Source organism: Pelodiscus sinensis, chromosome 6, assembly GCF_049634645.1.
Source record: "Pelodiscus sinensis isolate JC-2024 chromosome 6, ASM4963464v1, whole genome shotgun sequence".
In the NCBI taxonomy this organism is placed as follows: Eukaryota; Metazoa; Chordata; order Testudines; family Trionychidae; genus Pelodiscus; species Pelodiscus sinensis.
The window spans coordinates 61,986,761-62,006,186 of NC_134716.1; the positions used below are offsets into that span (position 1 = coordinate 61,986,761).

Consider the following 19,426-nt stretch of genomic DNA (forward strand, 5'->3'; position numbering starts at 1 on the left):
AGGACTTCCTAACATGAACAAAGGTGGCAGAATTATGACCTTACTAAAATGAAAAGGTATAACTTTAAATCTATAGCAGCTGCAACAAATGACTTAGGGTAATTTCTGCCAAATTGTGACAGCACAGTAGAGTATTGTAATATAATGAGAAGAAAATATACTTCATTGTACTTAACTCCTAATATTGACGGGTGTTCTACATGCACAGCTTAACATATACCTTTCAAATGGAAGAGAGATGCAAAGACATGCTTTATGAGAAACTGTCTTTCCAAGGCTTTGTCATAAGTGACTGATATCTAGCTGAATACCAGTGAAAGATGGCAGGGAGTTGGGATGGTCCAATGGATAGTATACCAGGCTGGAAGAGAAGTCTATTTTGTACTCCCAGACTTGACCCTTAGATGTCAGTTAGTTTCTTTGCAAGGGTGCCATTTATGGAGTGCTAGGAAGGGAGCAGTTGTCCCTCCTCCCCAGTCTGAATCCCCTGGATTTCATATTTGAGGTCTGCTGAAAGCCCACGTCCTGACTCCAGAGGCAGTTCTTAAATGCTACAGAGTTTGAGCTGCTTGCACTTTGCCTTTGGAGCAGGGAGTTTGTTGTAAAAAGAGAAAGTCGGGGTGATTAAGAACAAAAGGCTGAGCATTCCAATAACTGAAAGATCATTAAAATCATCATGAAAACATTGCCAGGTACTCAAAAGATACGGGGAGAAAAGAGTAGCAATGAGTGTTGTGCTGCAGGAATCCGCATTTGGATCTCTGCTGTTAAACTTCTAAAAAAATGTTCTTGAAAAGGGGGTAACCAGTGACTAATCCAAAACTGACTGCAAACATTTACGAAGGGATCTCACAAAACCGGGTTACTGAGCAACACAAGGGCAGAAAGAATTCAGTGTTTAGTGCAAAGTAATGCACATGGGAAAATACAATATTAAGTATACATACAAAAATGTTGAGGTCTAAAATAGTTGTTACCACTCAAGAAAGATCTTGGAATCCTTGTGGATAGTTCCCTGAAAACATCCGTTCAATGTCCAGTGGCAAACTAAAAAGCTAATAGAATATTGGGAATCATTAGAAAATGAATAGAAAAATATGACAAAAAATACTACATTGTCTTGATATCAAGTCATTGCATGCTAACATCTTGAATACTGTATGCAGATCTGGTCACCCCCATTTAAATAAAATAAATAAATATTTTAATTTTTTATATATATATATATATATATATATATATATATATATATATATATATATATATATATATATATGAATGAATGAATGAATGAATGAATGAATGAATGATTTGGAAAAGGTACCGAAAGGGCAACAGAAATGATTGGGGGAAGCTGTTCTTTACCACAGGAGAAGAGATTAACAAGACTGGGACTTTTCAGCTTGGAAAATGACTAAATCCTAGGTGTCCAACCAGTTCTGTAGCAAAATAGCCACATTTTTCTGAAATAATGAATAATCGTTCAAGTCAACTAGCTACACTCAACCAGCCCAATAGCTACATGTGGCTAGTGTGTTGGACACCACGGGACTAAAAGGTGAAAGGATACGTTAGAGATCTAGAAAGTCATGGATAGTGTGGAAAATAGAATAAGGAAATGTTATTTATTTCTTCACTAACAAAACACAAGGAGATAATCCAACTAAATTTACAGGCAGCAGATTTAAAACAAACAAAACTGGTGACAGGCAATGGATCATGCTGATGGCCTCTTCTGTTTATTCCTTCTGAAGCACCTGGCATTGGCCACTGTCGGAAGACAGGATACAGGGCTAGAAGGATATTTGGTCTGATCCAGTCTGGCCATTCTGATGTTCTTATATGGAGCTGAAATTTATCTTCCCCCTTGCTATAACCGACTAGACCCCACACCTCTTCCAGGGGTGAGACAGAGCCCAGGAGTCCTGACGGGATCTCTCTCCACAGAGTTAGTAACAAAGCAAGGATATATATTAAAATGTTAAAGCTAATCTGCATCCCTTAAGTGACTTGCAACAAGATGTCAGGATTATGGATGTAAGCAACTAATTGATTAGTCACTTCCCCCACCCTTGCTGCCTCTATCAGAAAGAGGCAGCAGGGGAGGGGCAGAGGAAGGGGTGCTTAAAAGCCAGTTCCCCCCACCCAGTTCCGGGGGAGGGGGAGGAGCACATCAGCAGTGTTCCAACTTGAAACAGACAAAAGTCGCTGCTGGAGCTCTTCTACATTTTAAAGTGGAAGCACCCGCATGGAACGCGGGGTCATGGGAGAATTCCCCTCTAGCTTCAGGCTCCATGCGGCATTTCAATCTGTACATTTCAAAGGTGGAACGCCACACTAGTCCTTATTGACTTATCGAATAGTTGATGGAAATCCCATCAACTATTTATCAAAATTTAACATCCCTAGTCAGAATATTCTACTATTAGAGCTGAGTGGGTTTCACGTTTATTTAATTTATTTTATATAAGACAGTGTTTCCCAATTTTATTTGGCCATGGAACCCCTAGGGTTGCCTTAAAAAAAAAAAAAGGCCCCCAGCGCAATTTGTTGGACAATAAATAAATAAATACCCCACTGCCACTTTTCATCGAGAAAAAAAAAGTCCTGATGCAAAAAAGCTTTGTCTCTTTAAGAGGGAGTGGGGAAGTGCTGGCTCCTCGTGGAACCCTTACTTTTGCTTCGCAGAACCCCGGGGAGCACCAATTGGGAAACACTGATATAGGAATTAGATACAGTTGTAGCCAGACAGACCCCCCCCCCCCCCCCCAAAATCTCATCCATCTTATTTGCCTCTCTGAGGTTCCTGAAGCATACAGGACAGAGAAGGAGCAATAAAATCAGCATAGTCTATGCTGGCTCATCTGATCCTGAGAAGCTGAAAACATAGATATGAGGAGAGAGCGATTAAGGCAATAAGCTGGCCTCAAGGCTGCGAGAACTGCCTCGGCTGGCACCCATGTTGATATGATCACACACACGGTCCCTGGGAGAGGAATCTCCCACTGAGAAAAGAATCTCCAGTACTTCCAATTTAGTTATCTCTCTTACAAGTGTAAATTAAGTTCACAACTCCCTTGTAAGAACTGGCCTCACAAAAGGCAGACCAGCACTATTTGGCATCACAGATAAAGAGAAATACGTGACCCCATGGGTATAAAGATGGGTCCAGCAGCACACTCACTTTGAGTGTCAATCTACCCTCTACCTGCTGGTCGAGTTAGGTATTTTGACTTCCCGAGGTTCCATGGGGACGCCCACCTCGTATTTTCGTCTTTCCTAGGAATTGAGGGACCAGCCCTGGCCTGACACGCTGGAGTCGAGAGGCACAGAAGGGGGTAAAAATTGTACCTGGATGTGGTCCTCTGTCTTAAGTGTACACATAGACTTAGAGCTCTTTAAAGATTAAGCTGTTACTTGGTACTATTATTTCTATTTTCTATCTTTATTTTCTTTGTAACCATTTTTAAGATCTATATTTGTTAGCAGTTAAGAAAGAGAGCAATAGCCATTGTAACCATATGATTTATAAGCTTCTTTAATAAACCTGTAACTGTTTAAGTTTTAACCTGACTCCTTCAGTTGCTGTAACAGAACCAAGCACAATTTAAAAACTTCAGCCGGTCGGTCGTAAGGGACAGGTATAGGAGAACACAAACACGAACACGAACACCCATGCCCTGACCGCCGGCTGACAACAGTGCTAACTGTTAAGCTGTCTGCCAAAAAAGTAGTTTTCCAGTGCCTTAGTAGTCACTGGATAGAGATAAAGATGATGTGGGAGAAAGGCGGATGGGGTTTGTTCCCCCACATTTGGAGCTTGGCTTATACTGACCATGCTCAGTAACACTGCTGAAGCCGTTGCCCCCAGTCTGTTCCCCTCATGCTCCCACTTTGTTCCCTTCCCCCCCCCCCCCCCCATCAGATCATGCACAGGTCCCCCTCCGACCAAAATCTGAAATGGTGCCCCATCTCCACCCTCTCTCAGCTCATCTACAGATGAAAAGTGCCGGGTATTATTTCAAAAGGACACCGCTTACTGTGGAAGGCAGCAAGCATTGTACTCCATTGTATACATTGTATTTATACTACCGCATGCAGTCATCTCCAGTCCTGCTTATTCACATATCACAGGCTTAGTCACAACTATGGAGATAACTGAGTGGACCTATACATCTCTTTTGTACCATACAGGGCTCTATGAAACCTAGGGCAAGCCCTGGACCATCTAAACAATAAGGTAGTTACAGTAAAGTCCCATTTGGGAAAACATTTCTGGCACCACTTGAAATACAATCTATATGAGAAATAGAATGTGTTTTATGCAATGAATTAAAGAAACACAGACTAATTAGTTCTGGACTGCAGATTATAATGTTTTTGCAAACTTCCCCCTAGTTTCTCAAACATCACTCTCATTCTACAGCAGGGGTAGCGAACCTTTTTTGGGTCAGGGCCACTGACCCACAGAAAAATCAGTCAGGGACTGCACACAAGTGAGAAACAAAACAAAAAAAACCATCCCTCACCAACATAGGCTCCCCAATGCAGGGGGGAGTCCCAACCCACAGGGGCAGATCCAGGCAAGCCAGGGTCTGCATCCAGCCCCCGGGCCTTAGGTTCCCCACCCCGCTTCTAAAGTAAAGGATACAAGTCTATTATTTTTAACTTCTGAAACATCTGCAGTATTTCTGAGATTTTTTTTTTTTATCACCCCACGGAGAACAACTCATTTTTCATGTGAGACATAAAAGCATTCTAGATCTTTTTTTTTTTTTAAACCAAAAACTCAAACAGATGGACAGCTGCCGGAACAAGTAATGCCATAGAAATAATAAAATAGAAGCGGTTTTCTGAAGAGTAACATTCTCCATTTTAATATTCCTTCCATAAAACACAAACAAGCTGTGAAAATTATACAGAAAGATCCACCTACAGCAACCATTTCAAACCACCTCCAAACACTCATTCTACAGAAGAAATTGCAAGGGTCACTTGGTTCATAGCACAAAGATATCCTGCACATTAATTAATATGCTTTCAGTTTATCGATACAATGTAATGCCCTGGAAACATTGTATAACCTGTCACTGCCCATTCAGAAATCCAATTCTTGAGTAAAGAGCACTTCGTGCCCCCATACGATCTTATCTAGTTTACAAGTATTTAGGACAAACGACAAACATTTATCTTGCACACAAAATAAAAATAATGGTGTTCAGAATGTATATTTTACTTTTCTTTAAAAAAAATGCATGGTAATAGAACTGAACCTGATAACCTCTAATATTTAAATGTACTTTGTGTTTATTGCCAACTTACCACATCTTTCAATACATGTGTAATTGAAAATAAGTATCCGCAATTCCCAATCAGTAGTCTATTTTGTTTGGTTTAAAAAGCTTTGTTCACATTACAGTGAAAACAAACAACATTTTATAAGATGAAGTTAGGGTTCATGAAAGGTGCCCATTGACTGAACTGAAAACTGAATTCCTCTATTTTTCCCCCACAGAGTGTGCAAGAGCAGCTTCTGCACACTGCCCTACTGATGCGCTTCAGGCCAGACCTGGAGGGACAGGGCAGGCTCAGCAGAGAAAAACAAACATCGCGAAAACCAACAAAATTAACAGCTGTCATGTGCTCACAGGGAATTGCTGTTGACTAAATCAGCAAACTCATTTCATATAGACTATGTTCTAGCCATGATACTGTAATACTACTTCAGTCATAGTACTAACAGGGTCAGACTCAAATAAGCAGCAGTGAAAAGTTACATTTTCCACCACTCATTTATTGAAACATTTCTATGATTTAGGCTTATCTGACAAAACTGCCAGTGAAGCTAGGGAAAGTCTTGTCTGAATAAGGTGTGGATGACCGATGAAATCCTGACCATGAAGACGACAGTAGGACTTGTGCCACTGACTTCAGGAAGACCAGGACTTCACCTATGGTCTTTAAGAGTTAGCAAGCAATTATATAGGTAAAAAAAAAAAAAAAAAAAAAAAAAAGGATCCCAACTTCTGCATTGCTTTGGAAACATCTTACAGTTTGAAGTGGCCAGACACATCTTTGTATTTGATGTTGGATTAAAGCTCAAAAGCATGAATGTTATTAGGTCACTTATCTTAATTACACATCCCAACCACCCCACTGAAATAGAAGGCTATGTAGTTCCACAAAGTAACTGAGCATAAAATTTGATTTGTGACATTTTGACTTGAATGCTACAAAAACGTTCTCTTATTTGGCAAGTCCTTAAGAAAGAATTAAGAAGATCTTTGTACCACTAACAACACTTTTCTAAATAAACAGAGAGAAAAAGCTTTAAACGGGGTTGAAAGGGTTTTTTGGTTTTGGGGATTTTGTTTGTTTTTGAGACACTAACTTAGGAACTGTCAATCATTCTTACTGTACCTAATTGCCAGTCTTTAATGCCTTTTTGCTATGGTGACATTTTTTGATTATTTGATATTAGGGCCCACCCTTTCAATCCTTGCACATCAGTTAGCTCTCTATTTCACTGCAGCATCAATAGGATTTTTACACACAAGGTTTTGAGCTGGCAATAGGAGTTCTACAAAGACAGTAAATGATTGTAAATGATATGCATTACGATACATATTTATTCTGAATTAACCTTTAATTTATGGAAAATGTATTGTTCCTACATGCATGGCCATATTATTTATCCTGTCTATACTTATATTTATTTTTCATTCATATAGAAATAGTATTGTGAGCAGAGACACAAGTCCTGAAAATACTACAGGTTGAGCCTCTTATATCTGGGACTCTCAGGTCCGGCAGAAGAGATGGAGCAGAGCCAACCAGAGGGAGGGGCAGTATCCTGGGAGGCCAGTGGCAGGGGACCTCCCCTAATCCAGCAAATTCCCTCATTCAAGATCAGTCAGGTGCCGGACCAGGGAGGTTCAACCTATACTAGGACAGTGCTTTCTATCACAAATTCAATGCAACTACTCAGAATTAGCATGGTGTTAATTTATGTGTGCAAGACCAGACCTTAGAGAGGCAGGCGTGAATACTCTTTTAAAGTACTCTATCAGATTGCTTAGATAAGAATGCTGGTATTTACATATAACAAATCTAAGAAAAGGATAGAATTTTGTTAATTGGAGACTGATGAGACAGAATAGCCCAACTCCAAAGTCAGAGCTGATTGGTATAGACTCTAAATCAACACTTGCACTCTCCAAAAATATATGCATTTGGGGGGGGGGGGGGGGGGGGGAGTGAGTTGTCTAGCAAAAAACAACTGAACAATGCGTCAATATAAAACAAGGCATTAGCACATTCAACACTAGAATCAAGACCACAGTGTTCTTTTAATACACAGATCAAAATATTGAGCTAAAGGTCTAGATCAGTGTTTCTCAACCTTTTTTATATAAAGTACCCCTTTTTTAAAAAAAAGTACCCCCAGTACCTACAGTTTTCAGACACACACTTTTTTTTCTACTATTGCAACACATTTGTTTAAACAACTTAATTGTAGCCAGGCAGGCAATGAAATTTTTGGGTGTAAAAAGTACAAAAATAGTAAAGTACTGTAAAACTTAAAACAAAAATTCAGTTTTCTCCAAGTTTCAGTTGTATTGATTTACCCCCAGTCTTCTCTCATGTACCCCCAAGGGTACTCGTGCCACTGGTTGAGAAACACTGGTTTAGATTACGATGTCAACTTGAAAATATGAAAGTATCAGTTATTAACTCTACAATCCTGCTTACCTTATTCATGAAACCTTAATGGGTCTGCATGGATGGGTAAGGCAATCAAGATTTGGCCTACCTCAAAAAGGTTAAGGGGGTTGTAGTTTTTTGTTTTGTTTTTTTGGTACTGCAAAACACTACACCATTGTTGTAAGTAAATATTGTTTCAAAAACAAAAAACCAAACAAAAACCAGAGTGGTATACAAACACTCAAAACAAATTGAACTTCTCAACTGGGCATAACAAGCACAATCTGTACAACATGCAGGTCTGTGGGGAAGCTGTTCACAAAGAGGAATTATAAAGCTGTTTTGTAGGGCTTTGTCACAAAGTGCTGCAGGTGATAGGACAGCAGACTGCACTGGTTTAGAGTTTCAAATAAAATGTATTATTGCCTTCCTAACATATCATGCAAAAATAATCCATTTTTATAAAAATAATGGTACTATAACCAGTGCTGTCACCTGATTTTAGAATTTCCTTTCAATGACTAGTCTATAGCAGCTTTCGTGACCAGGCTTATTTACGTAAGATGTTAGCACAGCTCATTCAGCATCATTAAAAGATGGTGGGTTCACAGTACACAAGTGCTTGATCTCATCCTGAATGGTGCATTAGGGATAGAGGCGTGGGTACACACAGGGGATTAGGTATCGCCACACTCTGTTACAATTCCTAATTTTTAAGCTCCTAGAAAAACCAAAAGGAACAAAGCTGTGGTCCACAAACCCTGTTTTCGGCACGTAGGCTCCCAATACAATGAATGGGAAGAGATGGGTGCTTCAGAATGAGACCCAGAAAAGGCAGAACACTAGGCAGGGAGCTGCATGAGCCAGCCATTGGAAGATTCTGATCACAGGGTTATGCTAAGCCCCATCCCTCACAGGATGGGTGGGGATGGTATTCCCAGCCCCTATTTGGCAGAAGTAGGGAATGGATTATTTGATGATGACCTGCTCTGTTTATTCTCTTTGGGAGACCCAGCACTGGCCACTATCAGAAGACAGGACACCAGGCTTGGACTTTTGATCTGACCCAGTACGGCCATGCTTATGACATATATGTCCTAAGTCTGGGCTGCAGAGAAGTACCTCGCTCTGCACAGGTGAGCCCCAAACCAGAACCCCTCTCCTGCCGTCAGGCAACTTCAGTGCCCATGTAATTTCTTGTGGTTTCTTCACCTGCCTCACTCCACACAAATGACAGCAGCTGTGCCAAGCCCACTCACCTGACTTCTTTAACCAGTGAGCTAAAAATTTTCACCTGATCTCTCACAAGTCCCTTCTCTGCCAGGAGGGGAGAAAGAAGATCCTTCCTCTCAGAAGAATGCTCTGAGCAATGGGATATTCTGATGTGGTGCTCGCTCGGTCTCATCTCTTGAAGTGGTTCCGTTAGGGATAAATAACGAAAGTGACTGTAGAAGAGAAACAGAACACAGGGTCGCCTGCCTCCCAGCTAAGTTCCCTAACCATGGGGACTACAGCATGTGTCTGTCTCTTCCTCTATCACCCAATGACTATTTAATATTTATTCCCAATGGAATAGTTAGTTGGGGGCATTAGCAAGAAGAGAGGGACTTTATAAATGACCCACATGGATGTTGGAAACAGAGAGTCCAGTCCCCCTTATCCACTCTCTCTTTCACTGCTTATCCCCAATGCAACAACTTCTAGAGGATAGATTGAGTTATCCCCTTAACATATTCCAGAGGTAAGGCTATAACTACTGAGTAGATGTGGAGCTGAAGAATGAATTATATCTATGTGTAACCATGAACTGAAGTCCAATTTTTATGAATGAGATTTTATAAATGAAACAGCGTTAACCACTTTTGGATTAATTTGTTAGTAGCACAACTACACTATTACATCCCTAATGAGTAGATGAATTCTGCATTTACAATAAACAAGATTCTGCTAGTTCTATTTCTCTAAGTGCAACACAGTGAGGCAAAAGGCCTCCTGTTCAAATTCTCTCTCCCTTCACAGGCAGGGAAGGGAATTGAAGCTTGGTCTCCCGCATCCTAGATAAGTCTTCTAACCATGGGACTAAAAGTATTCTAAAACACTGGCAAACACCACTGACTCATTCATCTCTGCACAACTTTTAAATAGTAGAGGGCAGCCTTTGAGCATAACTCTTAGTAGAGCGAGTAAACTAAAAACCCTAGGAATTTAGTGAATTTCAGCACTGACAAGATTCTGTGGGAGTTCTGTGGATCACAGTGGAGGCAAAACCGGGGCTTAGATGTTTAAATCTGGGATTTAGGCATCAGTGTTTCCTATAAACTGTGTGCACATGTGACCATTCAGGAGGGATTCAGATGCCGCCCAGCTGATTAGCAGAATGCCCACAGTTAGATTTGTTTTTATTGGTTTCAAGTAAAATATATTATTGCCTTCCAAACACATCATGTAGATGTCTCGGCGAACAAAAGTGTATTCCACACATGGATGGAAAAGATTAGAGGGAACATTCTTAGGCATCTAAGTACCTTTGTGGATTGGGGTCTGAGTGCTCAGTACTTTCTCAACTCCCACTGGAAATACAACAGGAATAGTGGGTGCTTAATGGCTCTCAGCATCAGGACCTTCATGAGGGTTACACTAGTGAGGCTATACTTTGAGAAGTTAGCCCAGGTGGTTTCTGATGATGGTTCATGTGCAAGTAAGAGTCCAGTATCATTTTTTGACAATGAGGGAATAACTCTATAAGACCTGGCCAGAAATTCCTTATAGCCGAACTGCGTATTAGTGGTTTGCTCTGTTTAGAATCAATACATTAAGAATATTAAACTTTTCTGTCACTTTCTAATTCAAGATATGGGGTGCATAAAATTTGCCATTCAGAATACATTTTATTGGAAATGTATTCAATATAAGTAAAACCACAGATGTTCATAACAAATTTTTTTTTAATGCCATGGAGTATCAAAAAAGTCTTGTTACATAATTTTCTCCATCTTTAAATAATCTCTTTATAATAAGCCTTAGTTTCATAAACTCTGTACCGGATAATGTAAGGTGGACCACACACAAGACTAACATAAAAGATTCTAGGTTTCTAGGATACTACAAGTGTCATATTTTATGATTGGCATTGCTGCAAAACCTTTTATTGGAATATTGTGAAATGCTAACTCTCAGCTGAAAGACACGCTGGGCAAGATACAGAAAACATTAAACTCACCGATACCGCCACCTGCAGTGTACTAACAAATGCAATATTGTTTCAGTCAAATTCAAAGAATATCATTCATCAAGCCTTTTTGGTTCAATTTATTATTCAAGGTATGTGCTAAAATCATTCCAGTATGCGTGACAAAAAGTGAGGAATATTAGCTGAACACTCAATAGCCAATAAGATATTTTTAAAAGCACACAGGCATATGAGTTCAAGCTTTACTTTTTCTTTCATTAAAAGGATTGTAATTACACAAGTCCTTCTGTGAATAAACTGACAACAGCCCAGGTATCTGTGAGACTCTCAACTACAAGATTGTTGATCTAGTTTAACCTCCTTCTCTAAAAAGTTTGACTACTCATCCATCCCATTATACTGGCTACTAAACGCAATATGATGTGATACAGAAGTAGAAAGTAAAAATTGATCTGATAATTCTATACCAACAGAGTAAATTCTACAAAGATATAGAAGGCAAATATTAAATGTTATGCTGAATTTAAGTTTTAAAAAAAACTTAGAACGGTGAAATGACTTGAAGAAGTGTGCAATGACAGTAACATAGCACACATGAATGAAGGTGTACCAATCATTCACTCAGGTATTACCACTTCCTAACTTGCACTGCAATTCCTAATGAAAGGGTGTAGTTTACATGTAAAGGGCCTGTTCATAGACTCATTAATTTAGTGGCAGTTTAGTCTGAGTAAGGACTGCAGCATCTTGCACCAAATCAGGCAAATGTGTCTACACCTAGTATAAAAAAAAAAAAAAACCAAACTCAGAACTAGGCTCACAGTATGGCAGATTGGCAGAAATTTCTAACAGTTACTCTGTACAGTATTAGATCCAAATTCTGCAAACACTTACGTGATTAACTACTAACATGAGTGGTTAAGTGCTTATAGGATTGACCAGTAGTGTTTTTCTTATGAAATTAACTTTATTTTCCTTTTAACAAAGGACTTGCTTTATTTTTGTTCTGAATTTGATTAATGTGTCTGCACATACCTGCACCCCTTTCAATGGGCAGATATACTTCCAGCACAAAAATACTAACACTTCTTTAGACACTGTTTACAGCTTAACTTTTTCAGCTATTGAAAGCAGGGGGCATTCATCATCAAGACTCTGATATTGATAAACAACAGGAAATGCCTCATCTTGTGTTTTCCTAATACAAACGAGCCAAACCTGAAATATGTTAAATACTGTAATACTCACAAAGAGCAAAAAGAAGTGCTTCCCCAGGTGTGATATCTACATCTCAAAAATATATGCTGCCATCTCTGCCAAGGCAAAATAGGCAGATAAAGGACAGTAGCTCTAACTACGGGTCCTTATCGTATTTAAAATACTTTTCCCTCTCTGGATAACAGTACAGGGAAGCCTCTACTCTTCCCATGTGATTAGTGCTAAATTGTTCACATACGGGGTTTCTTTTGGTATCAACGTGTCAGTTTATAATCCTGCTTGCAACTGTTTTAAGTGATTCATTCTCCCTTGCACTACTGAAAAGCCACTCGAGCAAGCTGGTATTTAAGATCAATTTCCTATGTCATTTGTCTTAAAGCACAAACACAAAAAAAGTTTACTGTCACTATCATCTCCATTACGTCCTCCCCAGCCCCAAACCACCAATCTCGCCCATAAATCTCCATCTCCCACTAGCCCGAAAACCGCGAAGATCTAGGAAACGCTGCATATCCTCCAGGTAGGGAGCCTGCCCTCGAGGGAAGAGCAGCCACGGGGGCAGAGTCGCTGTCACATTTCTCTGCTCCGGTTTAAGGGAGCCCCATGGGAAAGAGACAGCGGAGGTGGGGAGAGAATCTATGCAGGAGCTAGGCGCAAAGGAAACGCAGGAGGGAGTGGGAGGGAGGGAGCCCGCCCCACCGAGCTCCGCAGGTGCAAGAGAAAGTCCCCGCGGGCTCTGACACCGCTTGCACCGCGTGGGGACCGTGCGCCAGCCCTCCCCGAGCGCGGCCCCAAGCCGAGAAGCCCCCGGCGGAGCGGCCCCAGCAGCTGCGGGAGAGAGCCGGGTCCGCTGCAGGCAGACGCCCGGGGCACAAGGGAGCCCTGCCCTGCCCTTACCGTCCCAGCTCCGACTCCAGCTCGAAGTAGTGGGCCAGGGTGTCCTTGTTGGAGCCGTCGATCCAGTAATCCGGAGCCGCCCTGCTGGCGGCGGCGGCGCTGGAGGACGAGGAGGGCATGGTGACTTTCAGCATGCTGGGGCTCCGGCCGCCCGGCGGCTCCCTCCTCCGCCGGCCAGGCTGCGGCACCTGAGCGCGGCGGCGGCTCGGCGCTTCACCCCCGCCTCGCACTCAGCGGCGGCCGCGGCTCGGCTCCTCCAGCGTGCGGCGGCGGCGGCGAGGAGAGGGACGGGCTGGCGGGGAAGCGCCGCGCTGCCAGGAAAACTTCCAGCCTCAGCAGCTGCTGCTCTGCCAGGCTGCGGGAGCCGCCCGGGAGGGAGGGGACGGGGGTCCGGGGGCGGCAGCACCACGCCGCGGAGAATGCAGCGCCAAGGGGCACCCGCAGCAAAGCCTTTGCCCCGGCCCCCTCCAGCGGCTCGGTCCGGGCGCGCGGAAGGGGCGAGCCGGGCAGCCAGCCGCCGTTAGAGCCACACTTGCAGTTCCTGGACTTGCTGGGCTGCTGCCATCGCCATCCGCGTCCCGCTAGAGCGATGCTGGAGTCAGTCCCGGGAGCAGCTGAGCGAGCGCAGCGCCTGCCTCTACCAGCAGCCTCGCTCTGCCTGTGTGTGAGCACCAGCCAGTAGAGCAGGGTACCTGCCGCGCCGCCTTTCCCCGCGGCCCTAATGCGCTCTGGGTTCCTCGCCAGCCCTCCCAGCAGACTGGAAGACGCCCTGTCAGAAGGGAAATAGTGTCAGAACCTCTCTCCCCTGAGTGCCTGTTAAGCTAAGATCACATCTATTTCCCCGATTTCCTTATTGGTACCACATTCTCTGGGATGATGTTGATGATAAATCGGCTGATTTTCTGCCCTTGGTTATCTTGGACAAGGAAAATTAACTGGCTAGTTTCTCTCTCTCTCTCTCACACACACACACACACACAATATTAATTTGATCGCGCAATGCCATAAAACTAGAAGGTTTGGGTTGCAAATACTGCAAGGACTGGTCATAAGCAAGGGGAAAGGGATGTCCCGTTTTCCATTTACATTCACAACATGGCTTTGAGGACTAGTACTACAAGTTAAATCTTCACTGTGTGGCAGCATCCCTTTTACTATAAATTATTACATTCCAATCACAGCTACCCTGATTTACTGTGGTGCTACATTACAAGCATTAAACACACACCACAGGATGTGTATCACATGGAGACTATGAATTAGGCTCTAGTTCTGCATATATTTACATGTTTAATTTTACTCATATGAGTAGTAGAGGCACACGTGTTTGCCTTACCAAGGCCTAAGTGTGTATTTTATTTATACTAAAAATAGTTAAATAATCTATTCTAAATTAAAACACAAACCAAATAGCCTTTTTGAGTTAGATCCCCTTCATTTTTGAAGCACAGACTTAGTGCTAGACTTGTATCCATATTTACTTCTATGATAAATTATATATAGGTTCCTGAAGGCTTTTAGTTGACATATTTACTATGTCTCTATCTCAAATATATGGCTGATTCTGTAATGTTTGAGATTAATTTGGGGCTTACATTTATGCAAGATGGACATTTCTAGACACAAAAGTATTTTCTGTTTTTAGTAAGCCTCACACTTTATGCTCATTAAAAAAATCCAGTGTATATATTTGTCCATGGGAGAGGAGAGAGCACCAGCTTTGCAGTCTAGCAGAGATGCACTAACCCAGATATGCAGTATTCTGCAGTATTTCTCCAGCCCCAGAATGGTAGCTGTAGTAAGAGTATAACATATCTGTACAGGATTTGCATAGTTTGATTTTTTTTTTCTTCTGTTGAACTTGAAAAGGTTAGGAGGGAGGAAGGGAGAGATTTTGGAGAAGAAGGATTAACTAGAATGTCCAAATCAGAACACACAGTAATAGCAAACGAAAGACTCCTTTCCCTGCACAACACCAATATAAGTTACTCAAAAGCTCAAGGAGGCACCACCACTGGGACAGTCTGCCAAGTCTGCAGTGGTGATATGCATGCAAATTTAACAAGTACATTGCATTCCTGACCTTAGCGCCCATGCAGAAGTATCTACAGTACTTAAAACAGTTTCTCCTGGTGTAGTCATGAAATAAAAATAGCAGGTGTTGTGTGTAACCAGAGTGCACATCCTAATCTCAATATCTCCGTGCCATAACACCCACTTTTACTGCAATGCAGGCAGATAGGGAAATAGTAAAAATGTCCCTCTTCCAAGCCTGTTTAGCTCATGTACCAGACATGATGTGCAATATGTCCTCTAATATTTAACTATCACCTGGTAACATTTTTAAACATAACTATTCTTGTTCACAATAAGGGAAAAGGTATGCTGAATATTGTGTTAATACGTTTTCTAACCTTATTCATTTTCCCCGCTACATGGAGGGTTTTTTTTAAGTTCAAATAAAGTTGAATAAAAAGTAGCAAAAACTGTGAAGCTAATTTTCCAAAAGTCATTCACAGACAGAAAGACAATGGGCTTCCCTCTCCAATTGCTTAGTGTCCTCAGGACTCACCATAGCAATTATTCAATCATCCTCCAAATTGGAGATGTGTACTCTTTGAAGGACCCCATCCTCATGCCTTATCCCAACTCTCCAGCTTGCTGTTTGGAAAAGAAGGATTACTAGTTTGGAACTTTTCTACCTAAAGCTTTCTGTTGCTAGGAGACGTGCCTTTTTTGTGACATCTTGTTGCCACAGCATCTCTTGTGACCACGACATATACTTAATAATGGTACTTTATATCTTCTCTATTTTTGTAACATTTAATTAGGAGTTTGGCTAAACAAAAATAGATTGTATGACCCAAAGAACATGCATGTTCTCTTTATTTTACAATTATTTTGTAAGAACCTGTTTATCCAAATAACCATTAACTGAAAGACTCCCTCATCAAAGAGTGTTATTCTAATTACATTTATTTACATGCATTTATATGACTTATCACAGTGGTATATCTAAACATTCACTTCGACTAATCCCCAATTATCCAAATGCATTTGATTTACACTTCAATCACTGGGGAGAGTCACATTAGGTTGACCATTCAGTACTTTAAGACTGACATTTTGTTCTCTAGACTCTCATCTTTCATGGGTGTATCCAGCCCCAGTAAGGGGGAAGCCCAATAGAGTATGTGTGGTCATATTTTGAATATCTGCACCTTCTCCTGTGAGTGGGACTTTATTTTGAAATCTCAAGTCAGAAGGACTTGATTTATGAATGGAATTTGGGAGAGTAGTACTATTCCTTCCACTCTTCCCAATTCAAACCCTGCTTTCTGGTCAGATAGTACAATCTTATCAATAACAATACATTGTCCTCTGTGGGATCCTGAAAAAAATCCTTCCCATTACATTCTATGGCACTGTAATATTTTTCTGAATGTTGCACTGTAGCTGTTAAGATAGAAAATGCCTGGTGCTATGTCTATTATATGCTACACAAGCAAAGCAAGCAACAGCTTCAAATGAAAGTTGGCTCAAAATATTGTTCTTTTCTCTAAAGCCTCATGGATCAGGGCAGTTCAGGTCAGGAGACACTGTAAAAGCCTCCCTTTCCTTTCTGTAATGACACACACACTGTCCCTGCCCTCAGATGCCCCAGGAATCAACACTCCACTGAGTGGCAACTTGGGAATGTAAATAAAATACACAGAGACCAATACAGCCAATATCATATATGAAACAAAATGCAGGACTATGTAGCACTTTAAAGACTAACAAGATGGTTTATTAGATGATGAGCTTTCGTGGGCCAGAAGTGGGTCTGGCCCACGAAAGCTCATCATCTAATAAACTATCTTGTTAGTCTTTAAAGTGCTACATAGTCCTGTATTTTGTTTCAGCTACACCAGACTAACACGGCTACATCTCTATCACTAATATCATATACGGTGCTTTTCTAACTTTAACCCTTTGCTGCAGCGCCAGAGAAGAGCAGTGGTTTTCCTTCCTTCAGATCTTTACACTCACTGCTCAGTTAGCCCTAATTACTCTCTTTCTCCCAGTAATTTCCATGTCCCTAATAAGACAACCTCAAGAAATAATGACCAATCAGCTTTCCTAGTACTGAAGTTGAATGGAGCAGATAATTAAGCAATCTGCAAACATTTGGAAGATAATAAGGTGATAAGTAACAGAATGGATTTGCCAAGAAAAAAATCATGTCAGCCTAACCTAATGGCTTTCTTTACAGGGTAGCAAGCTTTGTGGACAGGGAGAAGTGGAAGATGTGGTCTATCTTGTATGACGTCTCATAAACAAACTAAGGAAATACAGATTAGATGGAGGTTCTATGAGGTGGTTGCAGAACTGGCTGGAAAACTGTCCCAAAGAGTAGTTATCAATATTTCACAGGGGTCCCTGTAGGGAATCAGTCCTGTTCAGTCAAGTCCAGGTCTGTTCAATGTCTTCATCAATGATTTAGATAATGATACAGAAACACTTATAAAGTCTGTGAATGAAGAAATAGATGAGGCTTTTTAAAAACAACTAACAATCATCCAAAGCACAGGATTTGATGGTGGTCTTTAAGGTGCTACTGGACTATTAGTTGTTTTTTAAGTTTTTCCTGTAACAGACTAACCTGGCTACCTCGCTGAAGCTTTTCAAATATCCAGATATAACTTGGGAAACTAACACAGTGGGCACAGATTTCTAAGTTCTTGGACTGCATTGGAGACAATTTTTTAAGTCAGAAAGTTGAGAAAGCTACTACGGAAGGAAGCTGTTCTAGATCTGATTTTAAAAAATAGGGAGGAACTGGTTGGAAATTTGAAAATGGAAGGCAGCTTGGGTGAAAGTGATTATGAAATCATAGTATAGGCAGTCCCCGAGTTACGCGGATCCGACTTATGTTTTCTCCAGTTTTCTTGCCCTGGAGGACGGGAGCGGCGGGACGAGAAAAGCTGCTCCCCATCTCCTTGGTCTGCTGGTCAGACCAGGGAGACGGGGAGCAAAGCTGCGGAGGACGCCTGCAGCAGGACAGCCCAGGCGCGCCGCGGCTGTCCCGCTGCGGGCGTCCTCTGCGGCTTTGCTCCGCGTCTCCCTGGTCTGCTGGGGGGGGAGGGCGCAACTAGTGTCCCCTTGCCCCCCAGCAGACCAGGCTTTTCTGCCCATGACGCCTGGGGTAGAGCAGCTGGGGCGCTGCTGGGTTGGTCCCGCAGCGCCGCTCCTCAGCGCTACTGGACCAACCCAGCAGCATCCCAGCTGCTCTGCCCCAGGCGTCCTGATTCAGCCACTGCTGGTCAGTTTCAAAGTGATCTGGACAAAGTGGAGAAGTGTCTGAAGCAAATACGATGAAATTCAATAGACTAATGCAAATTACTGTACAATCCATACATTGAATACATACAAAATAGGAAATGGATGCCTAGGAAAGATGAATTAGGGTGTGTGGTGGGGAAGGTCATAGTGCTAAATGTGAGTGAACAGTATAATGCTGTTCCTAAAAAAGCAAACTTCATTCTGGACAGTTTAACAGAAAAAAAGACCAAAGAAGTTATTTTTATACTCCACTCCATATTGGTGTCATCACAATCCACAAAACCCTCACTTGACAGCCACCTAGCCCTGCAGGTGGCAAAAATCTACCCTGATGCTTAAATATCTACTGTAAAAACTCCCATTTCTAAGCATGAACAAAAAGGCTCTAGGAACCTGATGCTGTCTCATACTTAGGCACAGTGCTAGCCACAAACTCAGGGAGGATGGGACCTACAGGAACTCCTCCTCCTAATCCAGTAGACATCCTCAGCATCTACTTAAGCCTATATGGAAAGACCAGCTGAGAAGAGGAAACACAAAACCTCCACCATAAGCTTTAGTCCAGTGATAAGAGAACTCACATACATGGGAGACAGACATTCAAATTCCCCCCCCCCCCCCCCACCTCATGAGGAAATGAAATTTGACCACAGAACCCCCACTTCTCAGAGGAACTCCTGATCACATGCTCTCTGGCCCAATTAATATTATTCAGTTATTTAATTAAAATGGAACAGCCTCAACAAGACCAATTTTGAGACACCTTCCCCCCACATGATTAAGTAATTTGAGGGGCTGGCAATGCCAGTACAGATTCCCTTCTTTTTCCCCTTGCTATTTTTACTTATAGGTTTCAAGGCTTGTCACACATACCAAGCATGCACATAACAGTCTCTGAACTTTTCATCTTTCATGCTGTTTTAAATGTAAATCTGAATCTGCTTAATTATTTCTAAAGCTGCCTGACAAGCAGTTGATGGACAAGTCCACCACATTAATGGGGAAAAGTTTTATTAAGTACAAATGAATATATGGTGCAGGGAAGGTTAGGGAGAGACTGGGATAGGTGTATTTGGGAAAAGACAGTCATTT

General features: G+C 41.9%; 1 protein-coding gene across 4 annotated transcripts in view; it reads right to left on the reverse strand.

Annotated features, from left to right (window-relative positions):
* Positions 1-15,716, reverse strand: part of CAMK4 (calcium/calmodulin dependent protein kinase IV) — a 276,795-nt gene extending 261,079 nt beyond the window's left edge. The window contains exons 1-2 of one of the 4 annotated variants that reach the window (XM_006134451.4): positions 15,582-15,716; positions 13,010-13,778 (exon numbers count right to left, since the gene is read on the reverse strand). In XM_006134451.4, coding sequence (XP_006134513.1) covers positions 13,010-13,143 — 134 coding nt within the window. In that variant the 5' untranslated portion in view covers positions 13,144-13,778; positions 15,582-15,716. The other 3 variants (XM_025190384.2, XM_075932026.1, XM_025190385.2) reach the window with 3 other exon arrangements.
* Between the last annotated feature and the right edge of the window lie 3,710 nt (positions 15,717-19,426).